General features: G+C 35.3%; 1 protein-coding gene across 3 annotated transcripts in view; it reads right to left on the minus strand.

Annotated features, from left to right (window-relative positions):
* Positions 1 to 3040: 3040 nt before the first annotated feature.
* RPS6KA5 (ribosomal protein S6 kinase A5) overlaps positions 3041 to 18395 on the minus strand; it is a 74314-nt gene continuing 58959 nt past the window's right edge. For 2 of the 3 annotated variants that reach the window (XM_019006911.1, XM_019006910.1), the window contains exons 9-14: positions 17284 to 17377; positions 14909 to 15079; positions 11356 to 11547; positions 10598 to 10757; positions 9437 to 9600; positions 8243 to 8482 (exon numbers count right to left, since the gene is read on the minus strand). In XM_019006911.1, the coding sequence (XP_018862456.1) occupies positions 8243 to 8482; positions 9437 to 9600; positions 10598 to 10757; positions 11356 to 11547; positions 14909 to 15079; positions 17284 to 17377 (1021 nt within the window). Of the gene's footprint in view, positions 8483 to 9436; positions 9601 to 10597; positions 10758 to 11355; positions 11548 to 14908; positions 15080 to 17283; positions 17378 to 18395 lie in introns of all 3 variants that reach the window. The other variant, XM_015630056.3, reaches the window with a different exon arrangement.

The raw sequence follows: 18395 nt of genomic DNA on the forward strand, positions 1-18395 counted from the left end.
CCTGACTAGTCACCAGTTTCTGCCATAACAACTGGAAGAACAAAAAAAAAAATTTGCTTTATGTTTTGGAAATGAAATATTATGTAAAGAAAATAGCATTTAAAACGAGAGTAACACAGAAAACAAACCAGAACAAAAAGCTGAGACCTGTTCCAAATACAGTTATATAAGAAAGTAGAATTTCTAAAAATTATCACAATAATTAACTATTTGGTTAAATACCGAAGAGGCAGCAGATTCTTCCAGTCCTGATGTCTCCAAAACAATACTGGATGATTTTCAGGCAACATGACTTGGTCAAACAGAAGTTATTTGTCTAGAGACAACTGATTTATGTTTGATACAGGATGTCAGAAAATCACAGACAATTCCCTGAAATCCTTGCTGCATTGTGCAGTGGCCTACAAAACACCAGCCATCACCAAAATACTGAGGACAAAGCAGCCAGCATCATTCTACCACAGTGTAGCCCATATATAGGCACAGTTACACATTTTCCTCCAAACCCAAGCTCCTGACAGCACTGGAGATCAGTAATAGCCTAAATACTATCAGGCTGTCTTAGAGACTTGTTCAGATACTTTTCCCTGCTGCCAGATATGTCATAGATAATGCAACAGCAAATAAAATCCCTAGTTATTAATAAAACTGCCTTCACCCGAGAATCATCTGCCTAGCATTCAGATGCTTGGGTTATTTTTTCACATTTTTCTGCAAGGAGAGTTCCCAGCACACACGACTTCAAGAGTCAGAAGAACAATGGACATGCAGACCACCAGCTACCACAGGGAATACCCATGCTATTGCCCTGCACGGTGCACAGGAATCCAAGGCTGACTTGTTAGCAATAACAGGATGTACTTCTCCAGATTGCTTTGCATTAACTTTGAAGCCACCACAGTGTTTAACAACAGCAAATGTAGTGCAACAAAAAAACCCCCCAAAAATCTCATCCCATTTTGAACACCATAGTCTGAAGAAGAAAACAGGCTGCTGAGGATCAGAACCTTCATTAACATTTCAGTTATCATTCCAACACAGCAGAAGAGTCTGATTTTCCAACTGTTGATCATACCCTGGTGGTGAACAGGACTTGCAAATAAGGAAAAGTACTTCCAAGACAGAAGCCAAACAACAGATTTTCCTAAAACCAGTGGCTCTGACAGGACTGGCCAACAGGCTGGGCTTATCATCCTTCAAATAAGCATGGTTAGGCTTTAACAGCTCTAGAGACAGGAGTATTCACCTGTCATCTGGTTCCACTAGTCTTCCACAAGTCCTGAGCAGTCTGCTAGAACACAGCTTTCCTGTATTTTCTCCACCACTGTATTCACAAAATTATCCTTTCTTCTAGTAGTACCTTTCCCCATCAAATTCACAATCATCCTCTGGACTGACTCCAACAATCCTCATTAGTTTTCTGAATATTGGCCAAAATAAACCAATTCAATTACTTCTCTTGCTTTTTAATAAACTATCACGAAGTTTTGCACTTTGTTGACATGACAAAGAATTTTAAAGAGGTGTGTATGTGTCAAAATGAAAATTTCATTTTAATCTGTTGATAACTTGCATTAAGAAAATAAGGAAATCAAAGTCCACAATGCTACATTTGCCATTTGAAAATGGCACTGTTTCCAAGAAGAAAAGTTGTCAGGTTAATCTGTGTGGGGTTTTTTTAATTCAAAAAGATTTTAATTGAAGGTGACATTGCTCTTTCAGAAGCAATGGTGTGCAACCAGAATGTCCTGTAAGTTACAGTGAGGCAAAGCACTCAGCATTCCCTTCTTCCCATTTCTTTCCCTCTCCCCACTCCCTGCCCACACTGACACATGAAATAGAACACCCTGTTCCTCTCACTGCAAATTAACACAGCCTGCTCCTTTATAACCAGCTGTCAGAATCTGTCACCTATTCATTTTTTGCCTTTACAGCTTCAAAGGTAAAGGTAGAAATTAGGGATGATTTCTTCTACTTGGACTCCAGCAAAAGTTTTTATCTGGCAAGATAATTTTACAGGTCTCTTTTTCTGCAGGTGAAAGAGATCAATACTGTAAAGATATCTGTAAGCATCCATAGTTGCTGCAGGAGCATATTAAAGCTGTCAAAGTTGAAAGTCAATGCCAAACTTTTATTCATTTTTGTAACCCAGATGTATGTTAAGATTCAAAGCCTGTTCTCACTTTGGTCATGAAGTGGATCTCAAGTCTTCCTTTTAATTTGACAGCACTAAAATTGAGCTGACCTGCCACAGCTGCATACCAATTGGACTGACATGGTGATACATACTAAGCAGAATTGTATGAACACTTGAAAGCAGCAGGGACACAGCACCTTGAGCTTTAATTTGTAGCATCTCTAGACACCTCTAGAGTGAACACATCACCAGAGAGCAGGATCCTGCTCCCTCAAGCAGGCATAGCTTCAACAAGAATAACTGTTATGTACTGTGGAGTTATCTGTTTAAAGGATGAGAACTCATTAAGGAGACACCTGAGAAAAGCTTTGAGGTATTTGATGCTTTTGTGAATTTAGTTTCTCCTGTCCACTGTATATTACTTTTTCCTGTCCACTGTATATTACTTTTAAAGGAAAAAAAGCATGTGCTGTTACTAATGAGTGAGCTTCTGAAGACCATACAATGATACCTCTGTAATCAGTCACCTTGAGTTACTCAAATTTCAAGCATTGTGCCCTCTTTGCAGCATCATCTGTAAATTTCCCCTTTTCTTCTCACTTTCCTAAACTCCAAAGACTTTACACTTGAAAGCTTTTTTAGCATAGCTGAATATCACACAAAATCACTCCCATAACTTAGATAAAATGTACTTGGTTAGATGTAGTTTTATCAGCAAATATGCATATGCGTATCTTGAAATGGTTACCCTTCAAAACAGATTTGTTTTGGTTATTCACAAGGCCTAATCTTAAACCCTAAATCCTTTGATTTTTCTCCTAGTTACAAAAACAGACCTTTGGTCATAATCATACTAAGACAACTACATATTTACCAAAATAAAAAAAAACAGGGAATATCAGATGAACATAAATGAGACCTATTTTAATATTTGATGCTGGATTTGTTGACAAATATATTTGTATTAAGAAAGCTGTAAGAAGTTTGCAGTCAGTTTGCAGTTTCATCTGTTAAGTTTTTTGGCAGTTCCTGAAACAATTAAAGAGTTCTGTTTTTCTTTCCTTTATTACTGACATTTCAAAGCAAGTTAGTGGACTTCTGCATGACTTTTGTAAATACAGTTAGACTGGTTGCAAATTTTTAAAAGCAACTTTGCATGTGAATAATATGGATTCCTTTCCACCACTGAATAAAGTATAAGTCAGACCAGCCCACAGCATCTCTACCTAAACATTTATCATTGTTTCCCAGCTAGTTGCTGTCTTCCATTTCTATCATACAGAACATGAAGGTTGTCAAAATACATGTTTTCTTGAAATTTGTGTTATTGCAGGTCTCTTGCATATCTCCATTATTCAGTTTCTGGGTACAACAAACAAGAGACTGTTTGAGCTGGTCCATGTAATTGAAAGCATCACTTTATTTTCTAGTGCAGACTATAGAAATCAGTCTGAATTTTCTTTTCTACACACATGTTGTCAACATTCAGAGTCTATTTAATATGTGATATATAAAACTGTGTGATGGCAGGTGAGAGCTAGTGAATAGCTCTGCATTTCTTCTACTTTTAGAAAATCCAGTGCCTTGTGGGCCAAAGGACCAAACTGAGGAGTGTTTCTCACTGGCAGACAAAGATCAAAGCAATTTTATCTCTTTACAGCTGAAATGTCCACATTATATCCAGGATATTCAGTCTACTATCTCAACTGAAGGAAGGCAATGTAATGTTTCACCATGTGAAAACTGGATTTTGAAAAAGACTATCACTTATAGGGGAAAGAATGAAGACCATTAACTTAGTAAAAACACCTGGAATGATAACTTGAGAAATAACAAATAATTTCAATACGATGAACAAAATGTTAAAAAGCTACACACACACATACTTGGGGACCTGCAGAGGTAGGAAATATGTTTATGTTGGATAACTGGCAAGAGAGCTTGCAATTCACTGTCAGTGAATAATACATGCACATGGAGATAGCCAGGGGAGAAATTACCCACGATAGAATCTTCCCAGAAGCTTCTCACTTCTGACTTCCTGTGATCATCTTCCTCTTCTGTGGCAGCCCCCTAATCTAGTCCTCCAATCTGTGTGAGTCCAGAACCCATTTTTAAAATACAAATTCTCTTAATCAAGGCATATTACTTTGAGATCTAGACATGCAATACAGCATGTATCTACATGCATGCAGAGAACACATGCACAGATTAAAAACAGAAGATGCTGGTGCAACATTTCACCACAACCAATGAACATGTTTTCTGCTGAGCATCATTCTGTTCTCAGATGACTGAGAAGGGACACAGCTGTGAAGGAATCATTATTTTGTTCAGAAAAGTACCCATGGAAAAGGGCTGAGAAAATATGTTCATCAGCAGAGCAAATTTGAAGCCTTACTCTATTCTGTGATGCAATACATGTTGCCCCTCACCCTCAACTGTTTAATGAGGTATTTAATAGGGTTTTTTTAATAGCAGTAAACCACACATATGCCAAATACACTGATTTGTTTCCTTAAAGTATAGAAATTTCACTAAGCCAGAGAACAGTAAGTCATGATATTTTCTTTGTACTTCTCTAAATCCTTTAGCAGAATTACCTGCTAATACTAATATTTGTGTTTCTAAAAGCATTACAAGAAATGGCTTTACCAGGTATTGAGTACTTTGAAGATTAGATTAAAACCCACACTAATTGAACTCTTTACTCATAAGAAATTTGACTTTTCACACAAATCTGCCTACAACATCACTGACAGCACTGTATTTCTGACAGCAGACAGATATCATTACTAGACATTAAAGCTGATTGAGGTATAGCAGCACTGTGAAGAAAACTTAATCTGAGTATACACAATTTAGAGTGTAACATCTCTTCACCAAGACAATATAAAGTATTTATAGTACTAATGAAAATTAACTTGTACACTTCAAATTTGAAACAATGATCTGAATATGAAAACATGGCCCATGGTCTTTATACGACCTTGAGTTCCAGGCTGGTCAACAGATCAAAACACTGTTCTGCCAAGAGTAAATACTCTTCTGCAGGGACATCAGAACAAGAAGTAAACTTACTCTTGAGCTGCCTAATTTGCAACTCAAGTTTCAATATATCAGTATGTATGTACATCAGCAGTTGTTTATGTAAAGATGCTAATCTAAAAATTCAGACATCTCAGTCTGTCTGAATACACTTCCTCAAGAGCTCTGTTTACCTGGAGGCAGCTGGCAGCCAGAGGTCAGAAACATTTCAGCTACCCTGGATAGCTGGTTCAAAGTAAATACAAGGTGATACCTAAATGTACTTAGCCCTGCCCAAATGAAACACCCAGGGTTTAAATTTTTCTTAAGCAACTACCGTGACAGCACAAAGAGGACCCAGAAATATTCAGCTATAAAAGTTGTCTTTGATACAAGTGATGTATTCTAATAACTTTAGTCTCACAACAGTCTCTCAAAATCTGTGTAGAAAAAATTATTGACAACACAGACATTATCTCTAGCACTTAGTATCTTTGTTATCTATTGTTTAGTGCAAACATTCTTGTTGTTTCATCAGTTTGTCAAGAAACAGTTTCATTTTCCCAACACGGAAACAACTGTTCTGTGTTCCCAGCATTTAAGTTCTTTCATTTGGGTCACAATATTCCAAATCCACCTTGTATCCAAAAGTTTCTTACACTTAAATGAAATCAGACTGCAATCGCTTTTAGTTGTCTTCATCAGGAAAACAACAACTTCCACAAACACCTCAAAGTGCAAAACTTACAAACAACCTGTTCTCCAATCTCCCAATACACTTATATTGTCTGCATAACAAGTATTAATGGTGGATTGTTTGTTGTATTTACAGCAAGTTTATTCGGGAGAGGAAAAGTATTCTTTTACAAATGAGCCATGTTCACTATTGAGATTACTTCCAAAGATAGCATTCAGAAAGCAAACCTGAATATATTACATTGACAATTATTATTCAATACTTTTAACATCAGCCACTTAAAACTGGTTGTGTTATTAGCACATAGACTGATCTTTAAATATACTACTTCTACATAAACAGTGCAAATCTCAATATTCACATCAACCTGAAATTAATGCTGCAATTACTGTTGACATTCACATCAAGAAAGTAGTAAACTATTTCACATGAGCAATTCCAAAACCTCAGAATGCCATTATTAATATTAAAGAAACACAGAACAAACATGTTGGGCTTCAAAGCCTTATTTTGATACACACAATCCCTGTAAACATGGATGTATTGTATTTGTCAATACTGATATCTGATATAATTCTATAAATAAAATCACTGATATAAACAATTTCTATAACTTTTTTTTTGCATAGGGTTTGGATTAAGGTTACTTTAGGATAGAGACAGCTGTTAACAAAATCCTCTAGTCAATTAGTCTTCCATCACACAAATTTAGGCATATAACAAGGAGCCTTTCTGACTTCAGTGGAAACTTACACATGTAAGCATTTGCAAAACAGGAGTCATCTTTAGCATTTAAGTTACCCCTAATCATCGAGAATACAAGCTATAAAAGACTCTCCATAAATTTATAAAATATACTGATTTAAAAGTTTATGCTGATGTTTCTGTAAGTCACATTTATGATTCCAAACAGTTATGTACATACTATACTATCACAGTAGGAAATACTTCACTGTAGAACACCACAGTGAACAAGTTGTGAAGCACAGTGTTCAATATAATTTCCCTTTAGTATTCCCAGTGCATAAGTTGTTAACATCTACACTACACAAGGTGCCCAAGTCTAGTATTTGTTATATACAATGTAAAAGCAGGATAGAAAGAGCTTTGCATTTTACAGTAAGGAATGAAAACAGTGGGTAATATACAGGGATTCACTCCTGCAAAGTACAGAATTCTCCTTCACAATAACCACAACCACCAAATATGGTGGATTTCAGGTCATTCAGCCCAGTAAAACAGTGCTCAGCACCATGTAGGAAGAGAGATCTGAGTGCACTTTATTCTAAAACATCTCCTTTGGATGTTATAAAGTGCGAAAAATAAAACATATATTCTAATATTTTACAGTCACTATTAGACTGCCATATTTGCACAATGCTAAATTCAAATAACTTGGTATGCATTCTTATCGACCCTATAATAACAAATGCTGAAACTGGAGTTTTCTCATCTTTAAAAAAATCTTAGTATTTTAAAATTATTGTGTAACTACTAAAAAAAAATATATATAATTAAATCTTGAAATAGGTATTTTAACATGTGACCATTTTCCAAAGCATCAAATATGAAATTTATTTTTCTCTTATAGCATTACGTTTTAGAATCTGTAAAATCTTTTAGAAGTTAATAACTTCAAAAAATAAAAATTATTTTATCACAGTATTAGACATCTCACCTTATCAGATAACTTTTATCCTAGAAGTATTTTTAAAAAAATAAATAAATTAAAAAAATCTAAGACTTCTATTCTCAGTTGTTTAGAACAAGATACATGGAGCTACTTTTTAAAGAAAATAAGAGTTTCATAGTGCTTCATTTTGATCTTAAAATTCAAATAAATGGGACAGAATGTAACCATAAATTTAAAAGGCTTTAAAGTACTATACTGCTTTGGTGCATTGTACAAATCACTCTTTACACGCATGAAGAAACAAATTCTGTAACATTCTTCACAGAGCTGGGTAAGAGCAGAAGATCCCAAAGTTCCATATATGTTACAGAGCTTTCCTTTCTTTGAGCAGGGGGGAAGAAACTGGGAGGAAGATTGTGACACTGAGGAACAGTCTTCTTCCAAGCGGTACCATGAGCAGCACAGCTACTTACCTTGAGCTTGACTGCACACCAGTAATTTAGCCCTCAGAGAATCCAATGTTGGTTGTATAACAGTATTATACTATATCCAGTGATACCAAACAGCGCTAAAAGGAAATGTATGGAAATACAAAGCTAAAAAGGTATGACTAAAATACATTTCGAAAGCAACAGACGTCTTCCTGTAGCAGCCTGTAAGCCACAGGGAGGAAGGGTGGGAGAAGACAATACAGGTACTGCCAAGTCTATAACCACTTAACTCCTCGAAACAGGATATTCTCTGCTTCTCAGTCGGAGAACTGGAAGATGGTTTCCGGGTTATTGCTGTCTGTAGGGTTTGTGGGCTGCAATGTCTTTGTAGGTGTAGTTTTACCATGAGAATGAGAGGAAGAAGAATGGGAACTTTCACTGGAGCTGCTACGTGTCTCTGTGCTTGTACTTGTTTTTTTCATTTTTCTTCTTTTTGCAAGAGGTGCCTTGTCCACATTCTGGAGACAAAATCCTTCCCTTTTGTACTTGTTAAAGGCCTGTTTAAAAACATAAGGTAATTCAAAGTTTTTCAATAGATTTAACACATTTTATGCCTTCACTTATTATGAATGGCCTATGATACATTATACATTACATTACAAAATTATAAAATGTAATTCCTTGACTAATTCCCATTATAGTTGTAACAATTACTCTACCAGCCTTTACAGGTACATAAGAGCCAATTATTGATTGGCATCTTCCTTTACTTGTTCTTTTTACTTTAGAAGTATTTTTTTATTAAGCCTTGACTTGTTTAAGACTACATTTTCAGAGAGGACATTGTTTTTCTTTCAGCCCAAATTATGTTACATTAATCAGGACCTCTCCAAGAAACAATTACTTTGTTTTTCTCTCCTTCCTAAAAAGCACCCACAAGCATTTTAGCATAAATCTGCTCTATTTTGGTTATTCTCTGTAGAGGGTAAATCAACACTATATTTGTAAAATACAGTTGCAGTTCAAACGATTTTAATAAATACACAATAGTAGACAAGCAAGTCCACTAAAAAAGCATCCATGAGATAAAAAACATGAACTACATATATTCCAGAAATTCTACCTCGATTTAGTAACCATAAGGGCAAAAAGTCAAACAGTTACTTAAGCTAAATATAAAATTTCTTCTCTTTTTTTTTAATAAAATTTGAAGACCTTTTAATAGATTTCTCTAAGAAACAGCATATTTTTAATAGCTGTTTCAAGAACAGCACTCAATGCTCAAATCCTTATGAATATAAATATCTTCAAAAATTTATTCTTTCATTATTCATATTTTCATGTACTGCATCAGAGATGTTATGAGGAAATGTTATTGAGAAAAAAAAATCCAGCTATAAGCATATATTGAATTTTAAGGACAGATATGTATTGTTAAGAGAAAACATACACAAATCTAAATGACACATTACAAAACATAGCACATGACATAAAATTTCTCATAAACTTACATGGAAAGTGGCTTTGACATATGTGTGCACTGCAGCTCCTGAAGAGCCTAAGTTATCAGGCGTCATTAGAGGATTAGATGAGAGCTGGCTGCCATCCTGAAGCCACTCGTTGTATCTCAGGCTGGACATTTTAATTCTTTTGTTTGGATCCACTGTTAGAAGTCCTAATAGAAACACATTACATTCTTTAAAACTGACAGCTATTTATCTTTGGTCAATAGAAAATGCAAATATTTCTTAATAAAATCTCATGCATTGCTTTGATAAGTAACTAATGTCAATATTTATTCCAGGTATGCCAATATTTATCCTAGATAAGGCTCACACAATGTTATACTATCATCCTCTTCAGAAGGATCTTAAAAGCAAAAAATTGTTATTTAACTGTTTGATAACTCACATCTCTCTTTACACAAACCCAGAACTACCAAATTATTTCTTCACTTAAAACCTGTGTAGGATGAAGTTCAAAAGAGCAAGCCTCAGATCCCCTGCACAATTCACTCAAGTCTGAATCTGGAAATCCCTACATTTTTGGGCAGAAAAAATCCTTACATGTCTGCTTCTACAGAAATTCAGAACTCCATCTAAATAGCATTAAGGTAGGTGTCTAGCTCATAATGAAAACATAATTAGATGCTCAAAAGCTTAGAGGAACCAAAGCACGGCAAATGTCACTGAAGTAGCTCAGAAATACAGTAAGTAACCTTGGTAGAGGAATTAAAAAATAGCCAATGGAAAGAAATAGTAATAAATTCATTTTCTGCAAGAGCTCAGTTTCTAAGACATTTATCTCATAAGCTGTTTTGGTGTTTTAGAAAAGTAAAACTAACATAATAGAAAAACTCTGCTTTTAAATGTTTTATAAGAGTGAGTTCACTTTTTCTGATCTTTTTCAGTTCCTTCTAACCCCACTAATTTTATCAGCATTTTACCACATTAGAAAACTCTGCTAGGTGTACAAGCCATTTCTGTGTCTGATGTGTCTATTGCTACTCATTGCTTGTATTGGAGGTCAGTTCGTAGCTCAAGCTGTACATATTGCTCTGTTAGGTTAAGACACTTTGGAGCTGATTACGGCATCCAGATATTGTTTGGTTCTCCAAATTTCATCTTTTTATTTAAAAACATAATGTACATTAAATACTTGTGAACACATACCTCGAATTAGCTCTTTAGCCTCTTCAGAAACATTTTTCCAAGCCTCTCCTTCAAAGGAAAATTCTCCTTTTTTTATTTTCTTCATGATTTCCAATGCACTGGTACATGTTAAACTTCTGTCTTGAGACTGAAATGGTACCTGTCCTGATAGCATTGTGTACTATCACAAGAATAAAAGCAGCATTAGGAAACACAAAATATTTATAGACAACACTGTCATTAAATATGAAGGGCTGTTTGCATCACCACTGCTATGCAATAAATCTTGGCCTAGCATAACTTTAAGGCTATAGAAAATTTAAAATATAGAAAACTTCCTCTTGAGTCCTTGTTAGAAAAAACATTCATCTATTCCAGGAAGCTATGAACAAAATATATTTCTACCCCATTTATATATAATGAAACTAATTTTCTGTAGATCAAAATACAGGTTGATTCCTCCTCTGAACTGAAGCTGTAGAAAGATTATATGGATTCCTGTAAAATGCCCTAACAAGCATATATTTTTTTGAGAAGCTGAGTGTATCAAGTAATTTTTCCATTCCCAAAAACATTAAATTTTATTTCCTCCTTGGAAAAAAAAAAATCTGCTTCTGGAAAAGATCTGTCTTTGGAACACATTATTTGTGATACACTGTTTTCACCTCCCTTGAATCCAGCATGCACACAATTTATGTCTGAAATCATCTTAAGTCCCTTCCATTTTAACAAAAAGCAAATACACACAATAAAATTAGCTTAAAACCTCAATCACTCACCAAAATGACCCCCAAACTCCACAGATCACAAGACTCATCATAACCATTGTGATTCAAGAGCTCTGGGGCAGCATAATGAAGAGTAAAACATGGAGTCTTAAGAGGCTGATTGTCAGGTGGTTTTAAGCGAGCAAAGCCAAAATCGATTATTTTTATTTCTGAATTATCAGTTTCATCTGTAAATAGTAAATTCTGAAAAGCAAAGACAAAAATGAATATTAGCACTGGATAGAAAATTGGTTATCATTATTTTGCTACATCTATCACTACAGAAATTTTTCCATTATCTAGAGGAAAGGTGAACTACAAGACACTGGGGAAAGAGAAAAGCAGAAATAACAATACTCTGGGTTGTAAGAAGTGTGACCTGTTTACCTGCCCCTGCATACCCATAAGTCAGGATAATTCTGAGATTACTAATGAAAATGGATATGTAGAAGAGAACAGTGGAGAAAAGAACTCTGGGAACACAAACAAGAAAAAAACCCCAAAGACATCAACATGTCTGGAGATGGGAAATTGCCTTCTTCCTCAAACAAAAGCAAATTTTCTCAAGCTTCCACTTCCTTTTGGCAAGTTGTGAACAAGGGCTTTCTTATGTGGGGGGATTCCCACTGCTCGCCCTGTCTTGCGACTGAACACTCTTTTGGTACTCAAGTGGTAACACAATATTGCCATGAGGACGATAATGCACAAGAGGCATTTGAAAGTGAAGGATAGTGGTAAAAAGGTGCACCTTGGTATGAAGTGGTGTTAGGAAGTACACCAATAGCTCAGAGGTTTCACTGAGAGCTGTCTGGCACAAATGGCAAAGCCAGTATGGATAAGTCTTCTGGAAAAGGCTTGGGACCAACAGCATTCAAGCACTGAAGGCCACATAACAGTCCAGCCACAAACCCACTCCTTACACCAAGGTAGAGACATCGGTGCAGTAGCCCTTGAGAATTCCAGCTTTACACATTGGAAGACAGACAAGTTGTTATCAGTTTGGAAAATATAAGGCCATCTGCTTATTTCTTCTCACCTGAAGTATGAGAAGTATTTGTATTTGCCAAGAAAGATACAAGAGGGAAGATAAGTCACAGAAAAACTGTCTGAGGCCAAGATGAATTATAAGCTAATTCTACTCTTCCCTTCAGCTTCTGAAAGAAGAGCATCATTTTGCTATTGCCTTTACAGTTCAATCTATGAACACTAGGAAAAGTCTCAATATTAGAAATCCTGTAGTCCTATCTAACTTTGTAATACAAAAGGTGAATGACTCACACAAAGTAATTAATTTCAAGCTCATTAACAAGGGTAAAAAATGAATGCTAGACTGCCAGCAGATCAATAAGAACCAGAGAGCATTCATTACAGATAAAAGAAAACAGCTGCTACAAAACAGTATTTTAGTATTTTTGCTTTCTGTACTGCTGATATAGTTTTAATGCACATTCAGAGAAGTCAATTTTTAACTGTTGTGTAAATGGACCTAAAGGAAGCCTAATTTCAGCAAAAATATTCATACAACAAGGAGGAGTGATTAATATAATAGTCTTTTTTCTAGGATGATGTTATATAGTCTACAAGTAAATAAAGAATGACTAACATTGGTTTAAAAAGACCTTTCTTATGATAAAAATTAAATTGAATATGCATGGAAAGAAAGGTGCAGTCCAAGTATCCTACACTGGGTTCAGGTATTCCTGTTAATTAAGCAAATAAAGCGTGTTTCAGAGCCCTCCCATCCCCAAAATATTTACAGCTACATTCCACATACATTTTAGGATATATAAACAACATTCTCTCTCCCTTGTTATGTTTTGTTGTAATACTTTTAAAATCCAGTTTACAGATTAATGATCACTTCTCAGAAACATATAAGTCCTCAAATTCTCTACTGGAAGGTTCCAAATCTGGTCACATATGCTACATGATCTCTTCTTCCCTATGAATTCTCTACTTTATATCCAGTACTTTTCCTCTGTTTTGTAGACCAACATATGTGGTCTAATTCCTACTGCTAAACAGAAGTCTTCCAGTCCATGAAATTCAAAAAGTCACATTCTTAGTTAACATTTAACCAGCCAGACTTTAAAAAAAAAGAATTATCACTAGCACATTAGATGTTGAACATCAAAATAAACTGACTGGAATTCTTAGAAAAGCAACAGAACTTCCTACATTATCTTTTTACAGAGAAGAGCACTAACCATATCTATATTGGGAAAGCTGCATATCCCATACTAAGTTCATGTCAGAACCTAAAATAGTAGATTTCATAACAAGCAGGAAGCAGAGAAGCAGGTAAAGTCCAACTTTGTGGAGGCAATGGATTCTGAAAGCTGTTTGCTAACCCTTCATTACTTGGACTTCCCAGACTTCTGTACTTGAACATAATGTAGAATTGAAGACTGCCTAATTTACCAGGCAGCTGAAGCTCTGCTTTACTGCGCCTTTATATCCGAAGTGGCAGTAAGACTAAGATGGTAAGAATAGAAAAGAGAAAGAGGGGCTAGTTTCATTCTTTTAATACTTAACTTGTTTCAAAAGCTATTTTCTTACCCTGATGATGTGACTCTTGGAAAAGGTTTCTTTGATGACTTTTTCAACTCACACATTAGAATTTCAAAATAGTCCCTCTTTAACTGTTTACTTACATCAGGAGGACAGAGATTCTTTAAAACTCATGTATTTTTGATTGGTTTTCAAAAAAACTAGCAACACCTAGAAGACTTCTTTACTAGTCAAATTGGAATTACTATAAAATACCAAGTCTTTCACATCACAGAAAGTATGTTACAAAAAGATAAAATGTACAAATGGTGGATTATTTTTTAACTCCAGCTACAAAAGGAACAGCTATTTCCTGGGGTATGATGCTGTAATCACCCTACAATATAAGATCATTACTGAATGAATCAACATTAATCTACACGATTTTCAGGCTTGAGAAAACACACATCCCAACCCATTGCTGGCAAAATCACCCCAAGAAAAAACACAGGCTCCAGGACGCAGAACAAAGCCAGTGGTCAATCCTATAATAGTAAACTAAATAGTCTAGAAGGCATAATGTTGCTGCACAACAAAAATATCAAAAAAGCAGTAACTGAAAAATAGATATTACTAAACAGTTTCTTTTGGGAACTCAGATCACGCATCTCTGTCAGTGCTCATTTTGTACTTAACTGGAAAAGAAGCCCCACTGAGGAAACTAAGATCAAACAAAACGTGGAAATGTACAAGACAAATACACAGCCTTGCTCTGCTTATGAACTGCTTCACACAATAAACACACACTAGTGAAAAATGTCCCCAAATAGGCAAAGAATGTTTTTAAACAAGTTAAGAGTAGAGATTGCTTACAGAACTAAAAATGTTTCCTAACAGTTACTTTTACCTATGAACAGAAAAATTATCTACAGAATTTGCTAAGTAGAAGTGGTAACATCTAATTAAAAATACAGAAGTAGAAAACTCTGTAACAAAGGCTGGAGAAACAGAGATACATCACATTTCAGACATTCAATAACTTATTGTCTAAACATATATATACAAGTCACTATACCTCAGGTTTCAGGTCTCTATGGACTACTCCTACATCGTGCATATGGCTCACTGCTGAAACAAGTCTGCGCATAATGTGACTGGCTTCAGTCTCACTGAAATGTTTCTTTTTCTGAATACGTTCAAGCAATTCTCCTCCCTTCAGTAATTCCATTACTAGGAATGTGTGAAGCTGAAACAATAAAAATACAGTGTGTTAGAAATTTAACATTATGAACCAATATTCACTCAGCTAGATGCTATTCTGACAGGTTCTCAGTGTTTGAAGAAATAGCACTGCTGCTTGTAGTAATTTGGAAGGCCAAAAAAAGCACCATATCTCAGATGGCATTTTTCCCACCAGTCTTGTTTGAGACTGAAGAATAACGTTTTCTCCATGTGCACACATTTTTATTAACAAAAACACAATGCCACCAGTTAAATGGATCAATTTGTAGGGAGATGAAAAGGCTTTACTTAGGTTAACAAGTAAAGCCAGAAAAAGCTAAATTTCAGCTGCTTAAGCCTTTTCTGATATAAGAATATGTATCTATTAATATGCATAATGAGTTAACCACTTAAATGTTATGAAATCCTTTAAAAGCACCCCAAAACTTTACCTCTGAAATCAAAGATTATCTAGAAATTGTGATTTTACCCCCTACAGAGTAGTAGCTGAAGCTACTTCATCATTAGAATTGCAACAGACATCTTTCCAAAAATTAAAGAGCATTTTTTAGAATTAGAAAAGCAATGGGTTTTTAGAAGTTCGCTCTTTTCAAGGCAATCAGTAAGCAGGGGCTTCCTTGATTATAAGGCAACATTGGCACACACTCAACTGCAATTCAAATGTCTTGCCATTAAACAAACAGCAGAACAAGGAAGTGAAGTCAGCATTCTCAAAAGGCTATGAATGTAGGCATGCCATGGCTTCCAGCCCTTCCCTCCCCTGAATGACAGTAACAAAAGTAGTATTTGCTAGCTGAGCAAAAAAGTTCTGGGAAGCAGCCAAAAAATGGAATTCAAAGCAACAGTCAGAAAGTGCACACTTCAGATATGAAAGAACAGAGCCAGAGCTATGTGGACAGAAAACAGTAATACTTCTTAGAACAACCAAGGTGTCTAGTAGTGCTTGAATGATATTCTCTCCTAAAAATTTTCTTTATGCCTTGGGAAAATGATAGGTAAGTTAGAAAGGATAAAGAGACTTCTTCACTAGAAAACTTCTGGTTCACCAAGAGACTGCAATCCAATTATTATATGGTTGGAACACTAATGTGGAATTCGAACAGACTGTTATCAGAGCAAGTTAAAAACTGGAACTTCTTTTTATTAAGAAAAACTGCAGAAAGGTAAAAATCGGAATATTTTCATCAGTTCTGACCTTCAGAATATTGTGCACAAGTAATCAGAAAAGGAACTACCATAAGTAGCTAAAAATACATTGGGTTCATTTGTTGAGAGCAGCCTATTCAGTGACAGAGCAGTCTGGAGAACCTTTTTTATAGATTTACTATATTCGTTTTATTCAAAGGAAACTGAAAGAAATGTCCTGTTCTACATGTGTACTCAAATTGTCCATACATGTAAAAAAAGGGTTTTCTTGTCAAAACAAATTACGCTACAGACACTGTATCCTCTAAGCTGATTTTAAAGTGCTGTACATGAGCTCTCAGGTCCCAGTAAAAACAGCATGAGGGGGACAGACTGAGATATGCAGAGAGGCAAGAGACCCCTTGCTCCATTACAAAATCATAGACCAGAACCACAGAGTAGTCTAGGCTGAAAAGGAGCTGTCCAAACCCTACCTCAAATGAGGGCCAACTTCCAATTCAGATCAAATTATTTTTTATTATATACTGTGGAGTTTGTGTTACATTAAAGGAAAAAAGACAATTAAGGTATCTAAATAAACCAATCTTAACAGATTTTCAAATAGGGGCTCTACTTTCATATTTGGTAATTTGGCAAGCTATTTGGTTATCTCCACTAAGTTACTAAGGTGTAGGAAAAGACACTAGATATATAATCTTCATATGCAACATTTCTTAATTAATTCACCAATACTGTTTTAAGGTTTATAATGACCCCAGGGGCGAGATGATAACACATTTCAGAAATTGGGCCATGAACACATTGTGTGATGGTAAACAAAGACAAAACAGAACAATGAACACAATCTAAGCCTCTAATTTTTTCACATACTGTTTTGATTTGATAGAGTAACTACATGACTGCTTGAATGCAGAATTTCTGCTTCATTTTCTGTACTGACTAGACAAAAGCCATAGGAAAAACATTGCCTCCACAGTTACAGTATGCTCAAGTCCAAAAAGTTCTTGGGAAAACACATGGCAATATGCTTGGTAGGTGCTGATTACAGTTTCTTAAAAATACCTGGTCATGAAAAACTTCATGTAACTTCACTACATTCGGGTGTCCTTCACAGAGTCTCAGAGCTGTTATTTCTCTCTGGGTGTTGGCTTCCATTCTGGAAAAATTGAGCAGTCATTTTGTACCAATTTTACTGAGTAAATTGTACATTCCAAGTGTTATTTTTTAACTGCTTGCAGTCCATATTTTTTACTATTACAACCACTTGAACACAACTAAATGCATATTAAAAGTAAGTGGAGAAAAACTCTCCCCATAACCCTGCAATTTAGTCCATTAAAAAACCCACACCCAATTCAAACAATGTTTTTAACACAACTGCAACTTCCTACAGCAAAAGCTGATGTGATATAGAATAGTTTCAATCTAAAACAAACCATGCCCTTAATCAAGAGCAATTTGACTTCACCTCTGTTACTACCAATATTTGTTAGTTCACCTTTTTCTTGGCCCAATTCTTTTCTATTCTTAATGGGGACAAGTACTTCCAAAAGTATATGGAAACGTTCTACTAGAAAAAGAGTAACATCATCTATATATGAAATATGTTATACAAATGAACTCCTAAACAGACCATTGTAAAAATCTGAAATTGAAGAGATAAGAGACTATCTACAGAGAAATCATTGTGTAAGTTCTCTTTCAAGTACTGAAATCTCCAGCCATAAAAAGTGAAAATGGCAATCGTTATAAAAACTACATGAACGGTGACAGAGCAGAACATTCTTTTCCACTAGTTAGATATATTTATTTTTGGCAAATAATGCCTAAATATTTCTGCCAAAACTCCCTCACAGAAAAGCTAATCCTGTACTGATTTAGAGAATGGCTTTATAGGTAACAAATAGAGATAGAATCTCTTACCACACATATTCTTAATTTTTGATTGCTTTTTTTTCCTAATTAGGATGAGAACCACAATGAGAATTCTATCTTTCTGCAGGCTTCATATAATCAACAAGTAAACAAAGCTTTTCCACCTGCATCTCTGCTGAAAGTGACTTCTGGACCTTAAGGACTTAAAAACAGAGTCTTTCCCCCTAAACTACTATCAGAAGGAAGCAGATTTTGGAAACGGATGAAAAAGGTTCAGTATCATGGGCACAAACCTTTGA

The sequence above is a fragment of the Parus major genome, chromosome 5 (assembly GCF_001522545.3).
Source record: "Parus major isolate Abel chromosome 5, Parus_major1.1, whole genome shotgun sequence".
NCBI classification, from domain to species: Eukaryota; Metazoa; Chordata; class Aves; order Passeriformes; family Paridae; genus Parus; species Parus major.